This window comes from Heliangelus exortis, chromosome 28, assembly GCF_036169615.1.
Source record: "Heliangelus exortis chromosome 28, bHelExo1.hap1, whole genome shotgun sequence".
In the NCBI taxonomy this organism is placed as follows: domain Eukaryota; kingdom Metazoa; phylum Chordata; class Aves; order Apodiformes; family Trochilidae; genus Heliangelus; species Heliangelus exortis.
The window spans coordinates 2,924,806-2,940,996 of record NC_092449.1 but is presented as its reverse complement, the minus strand read 5'-3'; the positions used below and the strand labels follow the sequence as shown (position 1 = coordinate 2,940,996).

General features: G+C 42.9%; 1 protein-coding gene across 8 annotated transcripts in view; it reads left to right on the top strand.

Moving 5' to 3' along the window:
* CPAMD8 (C3 and PZP like alpha-2-macroglobulin domain containing 8) overlaps positions 1 to 16,191 on the top strand; it is a 47,529-nt gene that overhangs the window by 26,063 nt on the left and 5,275 nt on the right. For 7 of the 8 annotated variants that reach the window (XM_071727519.1, XM_071727517.1, XM_071727518.1 and 4 more), the window contains 13 exons: positions 1,268 to 1,424; positions 1,811 to 1,885; positions 3,481 to 3,646; positions 4,147 to 4,233; positions 4,767 to 4,903; positions 5,044 to 5,199; positions 5,545 to 5,607; positions 5,922 to 6,160; positions 8,027 to 8,114; positions 13,749 to 13,823; positions 14,481 to 14,586; positions 14,674 to 14,784; positions 15,466 to 15,678. In XM_071727519.1, coding sequence (XP_071583620.1) covers positions 1,268 to 1,424; positions 1,811 to 1,885; positions 3,481 to 3,646; positions 4,147 to 4,233; positions 4,767 to 4,903; positions 5,044 to 5,199; positions 5,545 to 5,607; positions 5,922 to 6,160; positions 8,027 to 8,114; positions 13,749 to 13,823; positions 14,481 to 14,586; positions 14,674 to 14,784; positions 15,466 to 15,678 — 1,673 coding nt within the window. Of the gene's footprint in view, positions 1 to 1,267; positions 1,425 to 1,810; positions 1,886 to 3,480; positions 3,647 to 4,146; positions 4,234 to 4,766; positions 4,904 to 5,043; positions 5,200 to 5,544; positions 5,608 to 5,921; positions 6,161 to 8,026; positions 8,115 to 13,748; positions 13,824 to 14,458; positions 14,587 to 14,673; positions 14,785 to 15,465; positions 15,679 to 16,191 lie in introns of those variants that run through there. The other variant, XM_071727524.1, reaches the window with a different exon arrangement.

Genomic DNA, 16,191 nt, shown 5'->3' with positions numbered 1-16,191 from the left:
ATATCCAGGCTTTAGGCACAGAAGGTATAGTTAAGGATCATATTTGGTCTACTGGAATTGGTGTAGCTATGTATGAGGCATTTAAGCACCTGATTTCCCTAGGGAATGGAGCTTCACCTGGAGCAGGTACAGAGGAACTTTGTCTCCAGAAGTGGCAGAGGCTTCTACTAGGGGAGAAAAAAAACCACCAAAACCAACCTCAAAAAACCAACCCCAAAGAAATTCTTGCCCCAGGTGGCTTTATTTTGTATCCACTCCTGGGGTTATAAATGGAATGATCTGGATTTATGCCCTGACAGCTGAAGTGCAGGATCTTTCAGAGCTGAACAATATGAGAACAAGAAACTAGGAAACTGAGAAACCAGCTCATCACACTAATGCCCCCCTTAGGGAGCCCTGGCCTCTAGGGATGTGCCTCATGTCACATCAGCCTGTGAGCTGGCAACAAAATCTCAGATGTAGTAAATTCTTGTCTTCATTCATTTGTTTTCATTTCACTTCTCCATCTGCTCTGTATTTTATTTTAAACTGATTTTGCTTCATGAACTCATCTGAGGGGAAGCACCACTTCTGTGATGCTGATGCCTCACTGTTTCTGAGATAGTAAACTTTTATCTGGCATCTCCCAGTCCCTAGATGTAAAATACAGTGACACAATTGCTTAACACTTGAGAAATCCCCTGCCAGGCAGTGTGCTCTCTACCCTCCCATTCCTTGGGGGCTTGTAAAAGGAATGACTCAGTCTGCTAAAGCTGGCCAGAGTTTGCACTTGTTGCATGTCAAGAGATTTAGAATTCCAAAAACACTTCTCTTGCTTTGTTAAGTCTTAATTCTGTGTGAAGTCTAACACAGCCTCAGACTTTAGCAGTAGGTTAGAACAGCAAGAAAATTGGAAAGTTTAATTCTCTCTTTCTTTTTACAAAAAACTCTGTGTTATAAGAATATTCAGTTTTAATTTAAAAACCTTGATTTGGGTAGCAGTGAGCACCTATAAAAGGGAACTGAGTTTCAAAGTGTGTCATAATGAAGATGAATAGATTTTCCATGTATCTTTCAATTTGATTTGCTAACCCTTAACCATGCTCTTATCTGGAAGACTGGACAGTGTTCAGGTGCTTTTATGTACTGTTAATGTTTCTTAACAATATTTAATGTCTCCCCAACAAGATCTTTAAAATTTACGCTTTCTAAAAAAATTGTTTTCCTTTTACTGATGCATGATTCTGACTTTATTTTCTCAGTAAAGATGATAAATTCATATTTACAGGCTAACAGCTTTTGTCCTCAAGTCCTTTGCACAGTCTCGTGGGTTTATTTTCATTGACCCAAAAGAACTAACAGCTGCCAAAGACTGGATCATCCAGCATCAGAAAGAAGATGGTTCTTTTCCTGCTATGGGCAGGATATTAAATAAGGACATTCAGGTAAAAACTATTCAGACTCAAAATCATGCAATAGGTGCATTTTTAAAGTTACATCAGAGCATGAAATTATGTTGTTTCCTTATGCCCAGTATGGATATTGCACTTGAAAGGCTGGAATAGTACAGGGAGAACCCAGAACAATTTTAGTTAAAAAAAGTTTGTCAGAACATATCTGTCAATCAGATCTCAGAGTTTGTACTTCAGTGCATCCAGTGTGTTGTCAGGCTATTGCTCAGGAAGGAAGCTGAAATATTAATGAATTTGATACTCCTTTTGTGAAAAGGAAAACAAGTTCTGTGATGCAACAACTTCTCTTATAACATATTCTTTTATCCAGTGTCTTTCCTTTAGTTTTCATCCAGTGGTTTATGTTTGTTGTCCTCCAGGGTGGAATCCATGGTAAGATCTCCCTGACAGCTTATGTGGTTGCATCTCTTCTGGAAACAGGTGTAACTTCTGAGGTAACACAAACTTAGTTAAAATAGTTTTTCTATTCTACATATTCTAAAGTTTCTCTCTATTTCTTTTTTTTTTTAAACCTGATTTTGCTGCTGCTCACTTGCAAAAGGTTCTGTGCTCTCTTGGAGGATAGCATCGAGATAATGGGCTGTTTGAAAGCCTTGAGGTGATTTTAAACTAAGGAATCTGTTCTGAGATGATTCAGGGTGATCTCTCATCCTTCAACTACCAGCTCAAGCTTTATTCTACCAGACTAAAACCCTTCCCTGCAACACCATTCCCAAACCTCCCCCAGAAGTGGCTGCAAGAAATGTTTTCTGCCTTGCAGTTTTGAGGTGTGATTACAGCCTCTGCAGTGCTCTTCTCCTCTGTTGTATTTATTTATTTATGCCTGCATGCAGTTTCACTAAAAGAGAGATATTCAGGTAACAGCAGTTCAGTGTTCCCACTAATACTGGGAAGAACACAGTTCTGTACTTGCTCTTCAACAGCCAAGAGAAAGATGGTGGATGTGGACAGGTAGAACTGGAAGATGTAGTGGATGCTGCAACATGTCTTGGTGAGCTGGGCTCAGAGAAAAGAATTGCCCATTATTCAGGCAAAACCCCATGAATTTGTGGGGACTGAGAAACAGCTTGTGCAAACCAGTATCTTTTCAGAAATGCATCTTAGCACCTCTGATGGCATCTCTCTAGAGCTTGAAGAGTGAGACCATGCTGCCACTGCAGGAAGATATCCCCTAGCCCTCAATTCTTGTTGGAGTGAGCCCTCAACCTTCTTAAAAAGGTTTTAAAAAATAATAAAAAATTAGGATGTCCTCCCGTGCTCAATGAGTAACTTTCTGCCTCCCTGTCAGAAGTGTCTTCCCACCCTGAGAAGTGATGTGATGCTCTCTCTGGGCTTCTGTGTGTCAAGACAGCCCTAGCATTTTTATTTGCTGGAAGTGCAGTTTATGTGGATATAATGGTTTTCCTAGAGGAGACTTGCAAGTGTTACTAATGATCTTAGCTAGGAAATGAGGAAGGGGAAGGTTAGTGCCACAGGGAAATCAAAGGAAACCAAATTACATCAAGTCCAATTAAATTGTTTCTATAAATTATCAGAGCCACGTTCCTACACGGTGAGGTCATTGAGGGAGTTAATAAAACATGTTTGTTGGCTGTAGGGACCCCTGGGAACCTTGGCCTTTACTATCCTCTGGCGTCTGCTGGACGGTCCAGAGTGTCAGGAACACAATCACAGACGCAGCAGAGAGCTCACTGCTGCCCTCTTCATCTGCTGCCGTGCAGGGGCAGGAAAATTCTTCAGCTTTTTGGGGTATTTCCGTTTATTTCAATGGGTCTCACTGTTAGTCTGTATCATCCTGGCTGTGCTGTTTGCTCCTGGTTTTGAATTTGTGATGTGGAATTGGAATTCTTAGAGAAAGGAAAGTCCTGCTATCATTCTGCAGAGAGCAAAGTGCATCTTTCCTACTTGGTCGTTTGGCTTTTTGTTGTTGTTTTTTTTTTTAAGGGACACAAAGCAATGAGAAATAAAAGCGATTCAAACTTCTGAGATACAGCACCTGATATGTCTGGGCTCTTTCCCCTAAATATAGGAAGAAAGAACAGCTGTTGAGAAAGCAAAACACTTCTTAGAGTCCAACATATATTCAGCAGAAGACCCCTACACCACTGCCCTGACTGCCTACGCCCTGACACTGCTCCATAGCCCCTCGGCTGCTGTCACGCTGAGGAAAATGAACAGCATGGCCATTACCCAAGGTAGGGTGCTCCTGGCAGGCCCTGGACCTCCAGTGCTCTTGTAGGAACCAGCAAACTGCCCTTGCAACTCAAATGATTTGAGTTACTGGAGATGATTGAGCCTGGGAGGTGAGGTCTTCCTCGTGGCACAGTGTGACTCGGTAAGGAGAGAGCTTTCCTGGTTCTCTGTAGAGAGGGAGGGCTGAGTACCTTAGTTCCACACATGCAGCTGGTGCTGGAGGGAGGCAAGTGTAGCAGAGGCTCTGCAGTGTCCTTCCTGTCAATATAACAGTGTTTTTCTTGTCACAGATCAATTTCCCTGGCAGTTTTTAATTCAAATCCGAGAATTACCAAATTTGACACATTGAGCTGTCTTTGTAACTGCAAAAGGAGCCTCTTGCCCAGGGGATGTTTGGCTAAAAGGAGGGACAGTGCAGTTTGGGGCATGAATTCTGTTCTCTGAGCCAATGCAGCTGTAGCCCTGCTGTAATAACACATATCCCACTGTCCTGTTTCTCTAGATGGCTTCACACACTGGAGCTTGACTGGAACTCTTGTTACTGATGAAGATACCTTCATGGGGTTTAATGATGGGCTCTCACAATCAGGTACCTGTGCTGCAAATACAGAAATAAGGGAATGGGCTGCAGCAGGCACTGGCTGCAGGTATTCTAGTGAATTGTTGAAATAATACCAGGAATTCTGGAAATGGAAGCTGGTCATGGCAGGGTCCAGATGAAATGAGAGCTCCTAAATGGCACATAAGGTTGTGCTGAAAGAGCTGGTTAAGAGCACATGAGAAACAGAGCACCAGTGTTCAGGAGGGATCTAACTGAATCCTCTATGAAAATCTCTATGGGCAGCTGCAAAGTACAGCTGGTTAGAGGATACAATCAAGTAGAAAGAAGGTTATGTATTCTATGAAGGAAAGAGCTTATGCTGGAAGCAAAGATGTCCTTGGAAGGTGTTGGGCACAGACATCTTTTAACTTAATTTTTCTCTTCCTGTGTTTACTTCTAATGACTCTTTTATTTTTCACTTAATGAATATTCATGGACTTACCTCTAGAGCTGCCCTGCTTCTCACTTCTAGATGGCATTTGTAGTCACATTTTTTAATTCTCTCCCTCCTTGTCTTGCAGTTGTTTCTGCAGAAGTGGAGATGACATCTTATGCCCTTTTGACGTACACACTCCTCGGAGACGTGGCCTCTGCCCTCCCAGTAGTGAAATGGCTTTCACAGCAGAGGAATGCACTTGGAGGCTTCTCATCTACTCAGGTGGGCTGCCTCTGAAAAGGGAGCTTCAGTGCATGCATAATCAAGTGTAGAAGTGAATTGCTTCAGGGATGGGAAATGTAGAAGTTGACTGTGCTGCTGTATTCTTAACTATTCTGACCTCCAACTCTTCTGATCCCTAGGACACGTGTGTAGCCCTGCAGGCCCTGGCTGAGTATGCTATCCTCTCTTATGTTGGAGGAGTCAACCTTACAATTTCCTTGGCTTCTACTAATCTAGATTACCAGGAGACGTTTGAGCTTAACAAAATGAATAAAAAAGTCCTCCAGACTGCAGTGGTAGGTGGTTTTATGTTTATGGAGCCAACTTTTTCAAGCCATCCATGTGGTAACGATAAAAGCACTAAGATCTTGGGACTTTCTGGGGTTTTAAGGCTGGGTTCTGATGTGAAGGAGGCAGCACTCAAAAGGTGAAAGCATTTTTCATCATAACTAGTGCCTGGTATTTATCTTAGGCTGCTGCTTGTCTCTGCCATTGTTAAATGCAGGTGGCTGAGAAGAATTAGCCCAACTTCATATCCGCAGCATCCTTTATGACTAGAAAGATATTTTGTACAGAATAATGCTAAAACTGGGGTTTATTTCCATTCTGAGTGCCATGTCTTGTCTGTGGATTCTCTGCAGATCCCCAGTATTCCAACGGGGCTGTTTGTGAGTGCCAAAGGTGAAGGCTGCTGTCTGATGCAGGTAAAGTTGCCATGGGGCTAGAGGGAGTGTGCTATGAGGAAAGAGTTTCACTTTGAATTTCTGTCAAAGTAATTCTAGAACATTAAAGCAACATTAGAAATAAATAATACAATTACACTGGAGTGAATCTGCTCTGGTACAGCTTTAACCAAAATAAAACTGTGATGTAGAGCCTCACTTGCCTCTGTGCCCACCATTACCCCTCTGGTGAGGAGATTTGTGCTGCTCTTTAGGGAACTTTTTTAGATGCTATGAAACATTGGGGTCTAAGAAAAAATTTGTTTTTATCCCCCCCTCCTTCCTTTCTGTTCCAGATTGATGTCACTTACAATGTACCTGATCCTATTGCCAAACCAGCTTTCCAGCTCCTGGTCAACCTGAAGGAGCCAAAAGCAGAGCAGCATCTTCAAGCTCCAAATCTCCTGAGGTCTCTCTCTCCAGATGAGAATCGCTCTGAAGCCTTGCACAGGGAGAGGGCACTGGTGGATGATGATGATCCAGCTTCAGATCAGGACCACAGGGAATACAAAGTCATACTGGAGACATGCACCAGGTAGGGAATGTTAGCCTGCACCCTGTCCTGCCTGTTTCTCAGAAATAGAGAGAGAATTTCAACCATAACTGGGGGTTGTAGGACAGACTTACTGCCTGCACCTTCACTGACTGCTGGCATTGGTAATTTTAGTGCAAAGTATATGTCAAAGGTAAAGAAACAAAACTTAGAAAGAGGGCAACACCTTGGGTTTTTGTCTTTAAGTTTAATTATTGCCTCTCCAAAATCTTGAAGATGCTAAATGGAATGTCATTTGCCCTGGGAATTGCTGGAGCAAAGACAGAAATTTGAGAGGAAGCCCAGTCCAAAGAGACTGCTTTTGTTTTCTTTCCAAGTAATCAAATGAAATCTTCCCTTTCCTCCCTTTCTTCCTATAATGATGCTCTCTTAACTCCATCATCTTATTTAGGGAATGGAGGAGTGTCTCTAAGGATGAAAATGAAAATATTTTGAACTGGAGCTGTTCTTCAGAAAGTAATTAAGTGTTGTCATGCTCAGTGATGTCCCTGGGGCACTTTAGGGAGAAAACAGTATGTGAAATGAGAACAGAGAGTGGGAAAAATGCAGGTAAAGGGGATGCTACTAGAATTTTTAGGGAGTGTGGTGCATGGGGTTAGATCTGGATTAAGGCTTTTAATGTATCTGGGAGACTTTCAGCCCTGAACTGTTCTACAGAGAGCCAGCTGGACCTGTCCTTGGACCACCCCATTCTGCTGTGGGTGGATGACCTTGGCTGTGGCATTACATCCAGGGTGGAGCTTCTGCAGACCCACCCACCCACCCTAGCTCTGAGGGTCTCCATACAGAGGCCTCCAAATAGCCCTGGAGGAGCCAGTTCAGATCAGGCAAATTTGGTGTAATGTGTTTTCTCAGTGCTGGGCATGAGGTAATAAGCACTCCTGGGGCTAAACTCCTTCTCTTTGTGGTGCAACTAGACAGCAAAAAGGTAAGCTGCCAAGGAGGGGAGTTTAGAGCTGATTATGTGTGAATGCAGAGAAAAGGAACATTGTTCTGGGTTAAGCAAGAGCTTCTTTTGTTACCATGTCAACTCTTCTGCCATGCTGCAAGAAATGGAAATCTTTTGCAATGGCCCAAATAAACTTTCTCTCCACCCCTCCCTGTTTTTTGGGCTTGTTTGTTGTTTGTTTGTTTTTTTTTTAACACAGACTTCAGCAGTAACAACTCTGAATTTCAGTGGGGTTTTTTTTTTTTGAGTCTTCATTAATATTATAGAGGATGATATAGGCAGTGAATTCTTTAGTAACTAGAGAGTCAGTGCTAATGAGTCAGCAAAAAGATACTTTGCTCAGTCTCAATTAGATGCTGGAAGGAAATGGCCATTTATGAAACCCCATCCTTGAATGCCTCTGGTATTGGGAAGTAACATTCCTTTTACACCACAACTCATTTACAGCCCTCCACTTAGGAAAGAACAGAAGTTTCTTCTGCTCCAAGGGGTTATTTCCTTTTACCAAGTGCATTTTCTCAGTGATTAATTAAAAAATAAGGCAAACAGCCCCACAGGAGACTACATTCTTCTTTCTGCTTTTCTGCCTTCATTTGCCTGGCCATCTCATAGCTCTGTGAGATGTGTGCCTCATATCTCTGCCTTCTTTTAGTCCTGCAGAAAAGAAGGACTAAGAAGGTCCTGCAGAAAACCTGCAGAAAAGAAGGTTACCTGGTTGTAAAGCCAGATAAACTGTGCCTTTCAACAAGCCCTTCAAAGATGAGTAGATCCTTTAAATATTTTTTTTTCCTCTGCAGTTTGTTTCAGTTGTTCTCCATCCTGACTTGTTCATGTGCCATTTGTTTTCTTGGATCCTGAGTTTATTTTCATTCTTTCTCTCTTTTTGTTCTCATGGGAAGATGGCTGCACTCTGGATCTTCTAACATGGCTGTCTTGGAAGTGCCATTGTTCTCAGGCTTTCGTGCAGATATTGAGAGCCTGGAGCAGGTAAGATGCTGTCAGGAGAGTACCAGGTATGATCTTGGGCCAGGATTTGGCTCTCTGGTTGGCAGGAATTCCCTGTGGGGAGCAATAGGAAGTGAATGCACTGTCCCAAAAGATGTAATTAAAACTGAGAGGGGGAGGAGGGAGATGGGCAGGAAATGTCACTTGTCAAAATACATTTATCTGAAATGAGTAAAGAGATGTTCTGAGCAAGAATAGCAAATGTACTGAACATGGCCAAAGGAAGGTTTATGACTGAGCACAGTGCACAGTAATTAAATGAGACCCATTTGGAAAGGCTGAAGTGAAAATGTGCTCTAACAGGAGCTGTTTATGGCTTCTTAGTGGACTGTGTTATCTCCGACATCTGGATTCCATTTCTTTGGAGGCTCTGTGTCTTGGAATTTTTTGCCTCTTTTTTTTTTTTTCTTTTTTTTTTTCCCCCTTCTGGGAGAACATCATGTTTATTGCAAGCCAAACTGAGGTGGACAGAATGTGCCTCTTACCCAGCCAGCCCTCTAGGGGAGATGAACTGTAATCTTTTAGCTTTGCTTTATAGTTTGTGGAAGCATTACAGTGTATTCACTGGTGGGTTTTGTGCTGTGGGTTTTTAAGGACTGTCCAGAAGATCTCTTCCATTAATAACTTTATTTATACTGGGGGGTGGCAAGAGGATTTGGGGAAAGAACTTTAAAGTAGAATTGTAGTGAAGACCAGGCAGTTTAACTTGACATCCTAATTCAAGGAAAAATGTACATTGCTTTCCCTTCTCCAGGATTTCACTTGATTTGGCTAATTTATAAGAAAAACACCATTTCATTTGCTTGGACAAAATGAGACCAGTATGTTGCCTCTCCAGGGGCTTACAATCCATGTCAAAAGCTGCTGTCAGAGAGTCTCCTGGGCTGCCACTGAAGCCAGAGAAACTTGTGTATTAGTCCCTAAGAGGAAAACTGCATCCTTTCAGAATTAGGGAAGCTGTGCTGGAATACTTTGTGTGTTGCTCAGATACAAAATTATTCCTGGAAAGCAAAACGTGTTATTTTTATGTCTACTTGAAAACTGCAGGTCCAGAATTCTGTTCTCAACTACATGCCTGTAAAATGTAGCAATTTTTAATTGCCTGTTGACCTCTGAGTCTCATATTCTCTCTCACATGCAACAAATGGTGCAACAAACTGAATATGGCTGTTCAGATGAGGGAAGACCACCCCCAGTGGGTCTCCAGTATCTCTGTGGTAAGAGAAAGGAGGAAAATTAGGTGAGGGATCCTGTAGTGGGTTTGGTTACTATTTTATCTCCTCCTGCTGAAGGTGCTGGAGTCACAGTCTGTTGTACTGCTTTCAAATAAGAGATAATGGCAGAAAAAAATATGTCTAGGAAACCTGGCTTTGGACCAGAGAACTCAAAATGGGACAGGAGAAGGTTTTTAGGCTGAGTCCTGAGAAGGTCCCATAAGCTCATCTGTTACAAGGGACTGCACAAGTTCTGTATCTCAGACACTGGATATTTTTTTCCATTCTGCCAAGGCAGCTGCTGCCCTGCCATGGGGCTCATTCACATGGCTGATGTCCCAGATGAAGACTTGAAAGCCAAAGATGCTGATTTTGTGTTCAGTTACTGCTCAAAGGCTGCTCCACGCAGCAATCTGCTGCTGTGCTGTGGGGTGGTTTTCAGTAACCTGTGTCCAGAGCATGCTGTACGTGTTCTGAGGAGCAGAAACTCTGAAGGCAAATGTTGACTCTATGACTAAGAGCAGGATAAACTCTGCAAGGAAACTCTGATCCTCTTCTCCAGTGAATGAGCTGTGTAATGTTTCAAAGCACCTCTTATTCTCTCTCATAATGTGTTGCCATAACCCCGGGGCTCTGACACACCAGCTTGCCTCTGATGTTTGGTTTCTCATAGCTTCACAGGGTCTCCTGTCACATTCAGTGCCATCCTGCTGGTGTCTCAGTGCTGCTGATTCCTTGGGCAGGTGCTGGTCAGCAGCACCACTAAAATCTGACACTGGGGTGTATTGAACCTGGAGAATAGATACATGGCATCCTGGGCTGGCTCAGGAACAGCGTGGCCAGCAGGTCCAGGGAAGGGATTCTGCCCCTGTGCTCAGCCCTGGGGAGGCCACAGCTTGAGTCCTGTGTCCAGTTCTGGGCCCCTCAGCTCAGGAAGGAGATTGAGGTGCTGGAGCAGGTCCAGAGAAGAGCAAGGAGGCTGGGAAGGGATCCAGCAGAATTCCTGTGAGGAAGGGCTGAGGGAGCTGGGGGTGTTGAGGCTGGAGAAGAGGAGGCTCAGGGGAGACCTCATCACTCTCTCCAACTCCCTGAAAGGAGGTTGGAGCCAGGGGGGGGTTGGGCTCTTTTCCCAGGCAACTCTCAGCAAGACAAGAGGGCACAAGAGGTCTCAAGTTGTGCCAGGGGAGGTTTAGGTTGGATATGAGAAAGAATTTCTTTCTGGAGAGGGTGCTCAGCCATTGGAATGGGCTGCCCAGGGAAGGGGTGGATTCTCCATCCCTGGAGATATTTCAAAAGAGCCTGGATGTGGCACTCAGTGCCATGGGCTGGGAACCACGGGGGGAGTGGATCAAGGGTTGGACTTGATGAGCTCTGAGGTCCCTTCCAACCCAGCCAATTCTATGATTCTATACCAGCAGGCAGAGGCATCAAGGTCTGGGAAGCATCATGTGCCACCTTCAGACTCTTCCTCTGCTTGGTTGTGTCCCTGAGCCTAGCCTGGATGGAAGGAGTCTGAGAGCCAAAGGAAGCTGCCCTGCTCAGAAGTATTCTCCAGCACATCAGGCTTTCTCTAGAACTAAGCAGATGGGTTGCTTCTGCTTTCCTTATGGCATCTTCATGCCTGTCTGAATCTCCTGTTCCTGCCTCTATAAAGGGAGAAGCCCCAAAGTAGCTCCATCTCTTAGGTTCTCTGGGCATAGTCTAGCAGGTGGTTTGCTTTCCTTTCTCCCCCTGTTTTATCAGAAAAGGAGCTGGTTTTCTTTCTGAACTGGTAAGACTGAACTGCAGTTCAGAGCTGGTTTGAGTTAAAGCCATGGAAATCTCAGAAGGATGTCAGGAACTTCATGCAGTGCATAATTCTTCAGTGTTTGTAAAGCACAAAAAAGCTGGTTCAAATCCCACCATTTTGAAAGATTTTGGGGCAAAAGACACTGTAATTGGTGCCCTGATTTGGAGGCAGGGTTCTGCCATTGGTATTTGGTACTGAGCAGTCTATTTCTGTAACCAGAATTACCTCCTTTGGGCAGGACAAGATTTTGCCAAATTGGGAAGGATATTGAATCTTAAGGAGGGAAATGTTCCCCTTGAAGAGCTCAATTCCATCTTTTTCATTGCAGGAATTCTTTCCATCTGTAAAAATGAAATGCAGGGACAAAGCTTCAGCGTGTATGTATGTATGTATAGATAGATAAATAGATATAAGGGCAGGCAGTGAAGATGCTGATACAATCCCAATGATTTATTCAGCATGCAATCATATATAGGCTAATTTATCTGCTGCCCTGTTCAGCCTGCCAGTTTAAAATGAGGTCTTTCAGGCATGGTGGCTCTGAAAGTCTCCTGATTAACAGAGCAATTTTTATTGGTAGGGTAACAACGCAATTATTTTATGGTAATTGTTGTCATTTGGACCTGTGTATATGCAAATGGAGGAGATTACAGTAAAGAAAATATAAAGATGATGAATATGCAGCTATCAGATGTACATCCAAATCACACTGATAAGGCTTTAACTCTCCCACTGGAGACCCACTCTTGGTATTGTTATGCATTTTGGACACCACCTTCAGCAGAGGCAAGTCCTGTCATTGCTACTGTTACACTTTTTTTGCTCCCCTAGCCCTTTCCCTCTCCTCCTGGTGTGAAAGGCCAAGGCTGTATATCAGATTTCCTTGTTTGTTGCTTGCCCTCCCAAGGGAGCAGTGTGCCCAGAGCCACCCCACCTGCAGCTGGGGGCAGTGCTGGTTAATGAATCCCCTGTTGGACCTCGAGGGCAGCCCCCCTGGTTCTGCAGCCACAAATCCTTCTAATCATGCTGGGTGTCGACAAGGTCAGGAGGTCAGCAGAGGCTGCTGTATATCAAACTTCACCAGAAAAATGCAACTTTAGCTGAGCTGAGCATTTCCCAGTGGCGCCAGCCTCTCCCTGCCCTCATAAAAGGACTGTCTGCAGCCATCCACTGCTGAGTAATAACAGCCACCATCAGGCCCCTAAAATTATAAGGACAAATTAAATTGGCCCTTCCCATATTGTGTGGGACTTAAACACATGTTCCTGGGCTTGTTACAGTAATAGCAGGAAGCTGGGTGCAGGGTTTTACAACTAGGAGCACTAGGCTTGAAGAAATTCCCAGTTAAAGCCTTTGGTAGCAGGTTTGGGCAAATCTCAGAAGAAATGCTTTTCACTTTGTGTCATTCCTTCTAATGCATAATAATAATAATAATTGTGCTTTGTTCTCCTTCCCACTGAGTTTTAATTCTAAGATTTCAAAATAACTGTGGAACATATATATATAAAAAAAAAAAGTCAAGGAAATACTGTCCCTATGTGACAAACAGGATTGTCTGACAGAGGAATGGGACAGTTTGAAGAAAAGAAGTAAACTATCTACTCTGCCCCTTTCTCTGCTTCCCAAACTGAGATTAAAACACAGGAGTCCTTTTCCACAGACCATCAGCCTCCACAGGTTCTGGATTTAGTTTCTCATGGGATAGATGGGTTCTGAACACAAACAGTAGTGGCTGATGGACTGATTGAGGACACACAGCCTGGCAGCAGTGCAGTAATTCCACAACCAAGGGCTCTTCCACTTGGCTCTGAACATGGTGATCTACAGACCTGCAGTCAGCAGGATGAGCTGCAGCACCTCTACCCATGACTGGGGCAAATTAAAGGCAGTAGCACCCACTATGTGGGAACTACTTTTAAGCTGTATATTTATACTCCATAGATTTGCAGAATATCCCAACAAGCTGTGGGCCTGGTTGCTGCAATGCAAATTGCAGATCCCTGGGCTTCAAAGGGAGAGGAGTAGCAGAAGCCTGGCCTGACCCCATTCATCAGAAGGGAGGATGCTTAGGGCTCTTTCAAATGGTCTTTTCAAATATAAGGATAAATTTTTCCTGTCAGAAGAATGCTTTGGATCTTTCAGCTAGTGGGAGAAGGGGATTTTTGATACCCAGCAGTCTGATTCCCTGGCAGTCTGTCAGAGTGTAAATAAGAGACTTTGTCAAGTGTTTTGGGGGTCTCTGAGGTCTCACTTGAGCCTTGGTACAGAAAGCTATTCCATTAGATCATACCATGGATGGTATGTCAGGCATAGTTTAAGGGAGATAAATGCACCAGGGACCAGGAAGAACACCCAGCAAACCTTACAAACATTCCTCATCAGGTCATGGAAAAGACCACAGATGGCTTTTTTCTCACTTGTATGACAGAAATTGCAATCCTCTATGTGTTTCCCCTCTCTCTTCTTAAATCATCCTTTTCTAGCAGAAACAAACCCTGATTTTAGTGTCTGATCAGTTTTCCTAAGCAGTCTGAAGTCCCTTATTCTCTAATTTCAACCTGTTTTCTATAAAATGAGATGAAACTAAACCTGTTGATTATTTTTCATCCCCAGTTATTGATGAACAAGCAAATTGGATTAAAAAGATATGAAGTGGATGGAAGAAAAGTCCTTTTTTATTTTGATGAGGTAATGATGTTGCTTCTCATAGATAAGTTGCTTTTCAGTGAAAAGCAAATGCCCAGTGGATCAAGCACAGGTACATTGTGTTCCTGTTGAAGTTCCCTCACAGATGAGGATTTCTGTGCAGCTTTAACTCACCACTTAAAGCTCAAAAGGTGGGGGTTGTGATTTGGGTTGGAAACTAAAGCATAACAGAGGCAGGTTGTTAACTTCAGCCTATACAGAATTTCAGGACAGCTCCTACTTAGTTTTTCCCTCAAAATAATGGCACCTTCAGGTACAACTGTCATTGCTAAAAGGATGGAGTAAAAATGCAGCCTAATTTAGATCTCACAGCACATACCTGGGAGTAGAAGACCAGGTCTCTCCTGGTTTGGTTGTCAGCAATAGATGGTTAGCTAGTTGCATTAACAGCTTGAGTTTCAGGTTGCCATTGTTCTATGGCAAGTATGTGCCAGAAAGGCTGACAAAGTATCATGTTTTAATGCATTTTGTTTGGAATTGTTTCATTATCTTTGTATCTGGTATTGGAGGTGCCTTCATTCTCCCTAAGTGTCCAGCACAGTGTTACTTTAGGGGTCCACCCTAGGTTTCTAATAGTTTCTCTCTTCACTTAAAGGTGCAGGTTTTGTTACAATGAGTCTTTTTCATCATTTCATACAGATTCCCAGCCAGTGCATGACCTGTGTCAAGTTTCAAGCTTTCAGAGAGCATATAGTTGGGAAAACAGCTCCTGTTCCCATCAAAGTGTACGATTACTATGAACCAGGTATCTTTCTGCTTTCCTTTCATTTTTCCCACCCTGAGAGCTCTAGGAATGAGCTGGGTTGTGATTTCTCCTTCTTGCTGCCTGCAGCTTTTGAAGCAACTCGTTTTTACAATGTGAGTGAGAACAGTCCCTTGGCTCGGGAGCTCTGTGATGGGCCAACCTGCAATGAGGTGGAAAGTTCAGCTAGCCAGTGGGTTGGTAAGTTGCACCAAAGCCAAGCAGATTTTTTGGAAAATGCAACCCACAGACACACTGTCCAGGAGTTCAGAACTCAAAATTAATATTTAGAAAAGTGTTCCATTGCACATTCTGTATTGGTGGAAGTTTTTCAAAGGTTTGTGGGATAGCAATTGTTAAACTTGTGACAGCCAAATGTAGTCTGCTTTCCAGTCACCAGAGTATATTATGTGCTTCAGAGGCAAGATAAAATATATAAATCTGGAAGAGCCTCCACGAGGTGAGATGTGTTAATAAACATAAGGCAAAACCACTTTGAAGTGCAAGTTGATTTAATGGCTTTAAAATATCTTCCAGTGGAGTTTCATAACTAACTGCAAACAATTTCATGCATCAGTGAAAGGAAAAACTTTCCCCAGAAACTGTATGTTCCTTTCTGTCCTTTATGTCATCCAAAAGAGTTGCATCAGCCCATATCTGGGATCTACTGCAACATGGTTCTTTTTCTGAAAGACAACTATGTTCCTAGATTTTTTTAAGCCACCCAGTTTGTCAGTTGCTGAGAGAAGTCTTAGGGAATTCAACATGAAGACTTACATTGAAGAAACAAGAAAGCTGCCACCCCATCTCCCCCTTCCCCATGCTATGCAAAAATATTGCTTTGCAAATTTTACTATGCAAAAAATTTTGTTTGCTTTTCAGGCTTTGTTCACTCTGGACCCTGCAATAACATTTTTGGCTGCTTGGAGGATGAGTATTTTGAGCAGTGCATGTGTTCCAGAGACTGTGGCTATGATGGGGAGCCTGTTTGTGGATCAGATGGGCAGGTTTACCCAAACCATTGCCAGATGGAAGTAGCATCATGCAGGAACAATACAAGGATAGAACAGATGCCCATGTCTCAATGTTCTGCCTGTAAGTTTCATTCAGTTCCCTTTTCTGTTCAGCTTGAGTTGCAGAACCCCAGGAATCCTCATCTATTTTGTTACTTTCAGTACAGAGGATTAAATTATAAGAGCAGCCTTCCTGCTTAGCTCAGAATACCTGGTTTTCTGTTCTCAGGCACGCAATCAAAATGAACTTTAAAAAAATCAATTTAAAAAGAACTTAAAAGAACTTAAAAGAACTTAAAAGAACTAAAAATGAACTTAAAAGAACTAAAAATGAACTTAAAAGAACTAAAAATGAACTTAGAAGAACTAAAAATGAACTTAGAAGAACTTAACTTAAAATGAACTTAAAATGAACTTAACTTAAAATGAACTTAAAATGAACTTAACTTAAAATGAACTTAAAATAGTACCCCTAATTTTTTTTTAAGTTCATTTATCTGAGATGAATGATCCTAGATAAAACAGTATCTGTGAAATGTAACATTCTGTGGAGGTTCTGCATGGGTCTTCAGTGCAGTAGCTCACTGAGTAATCC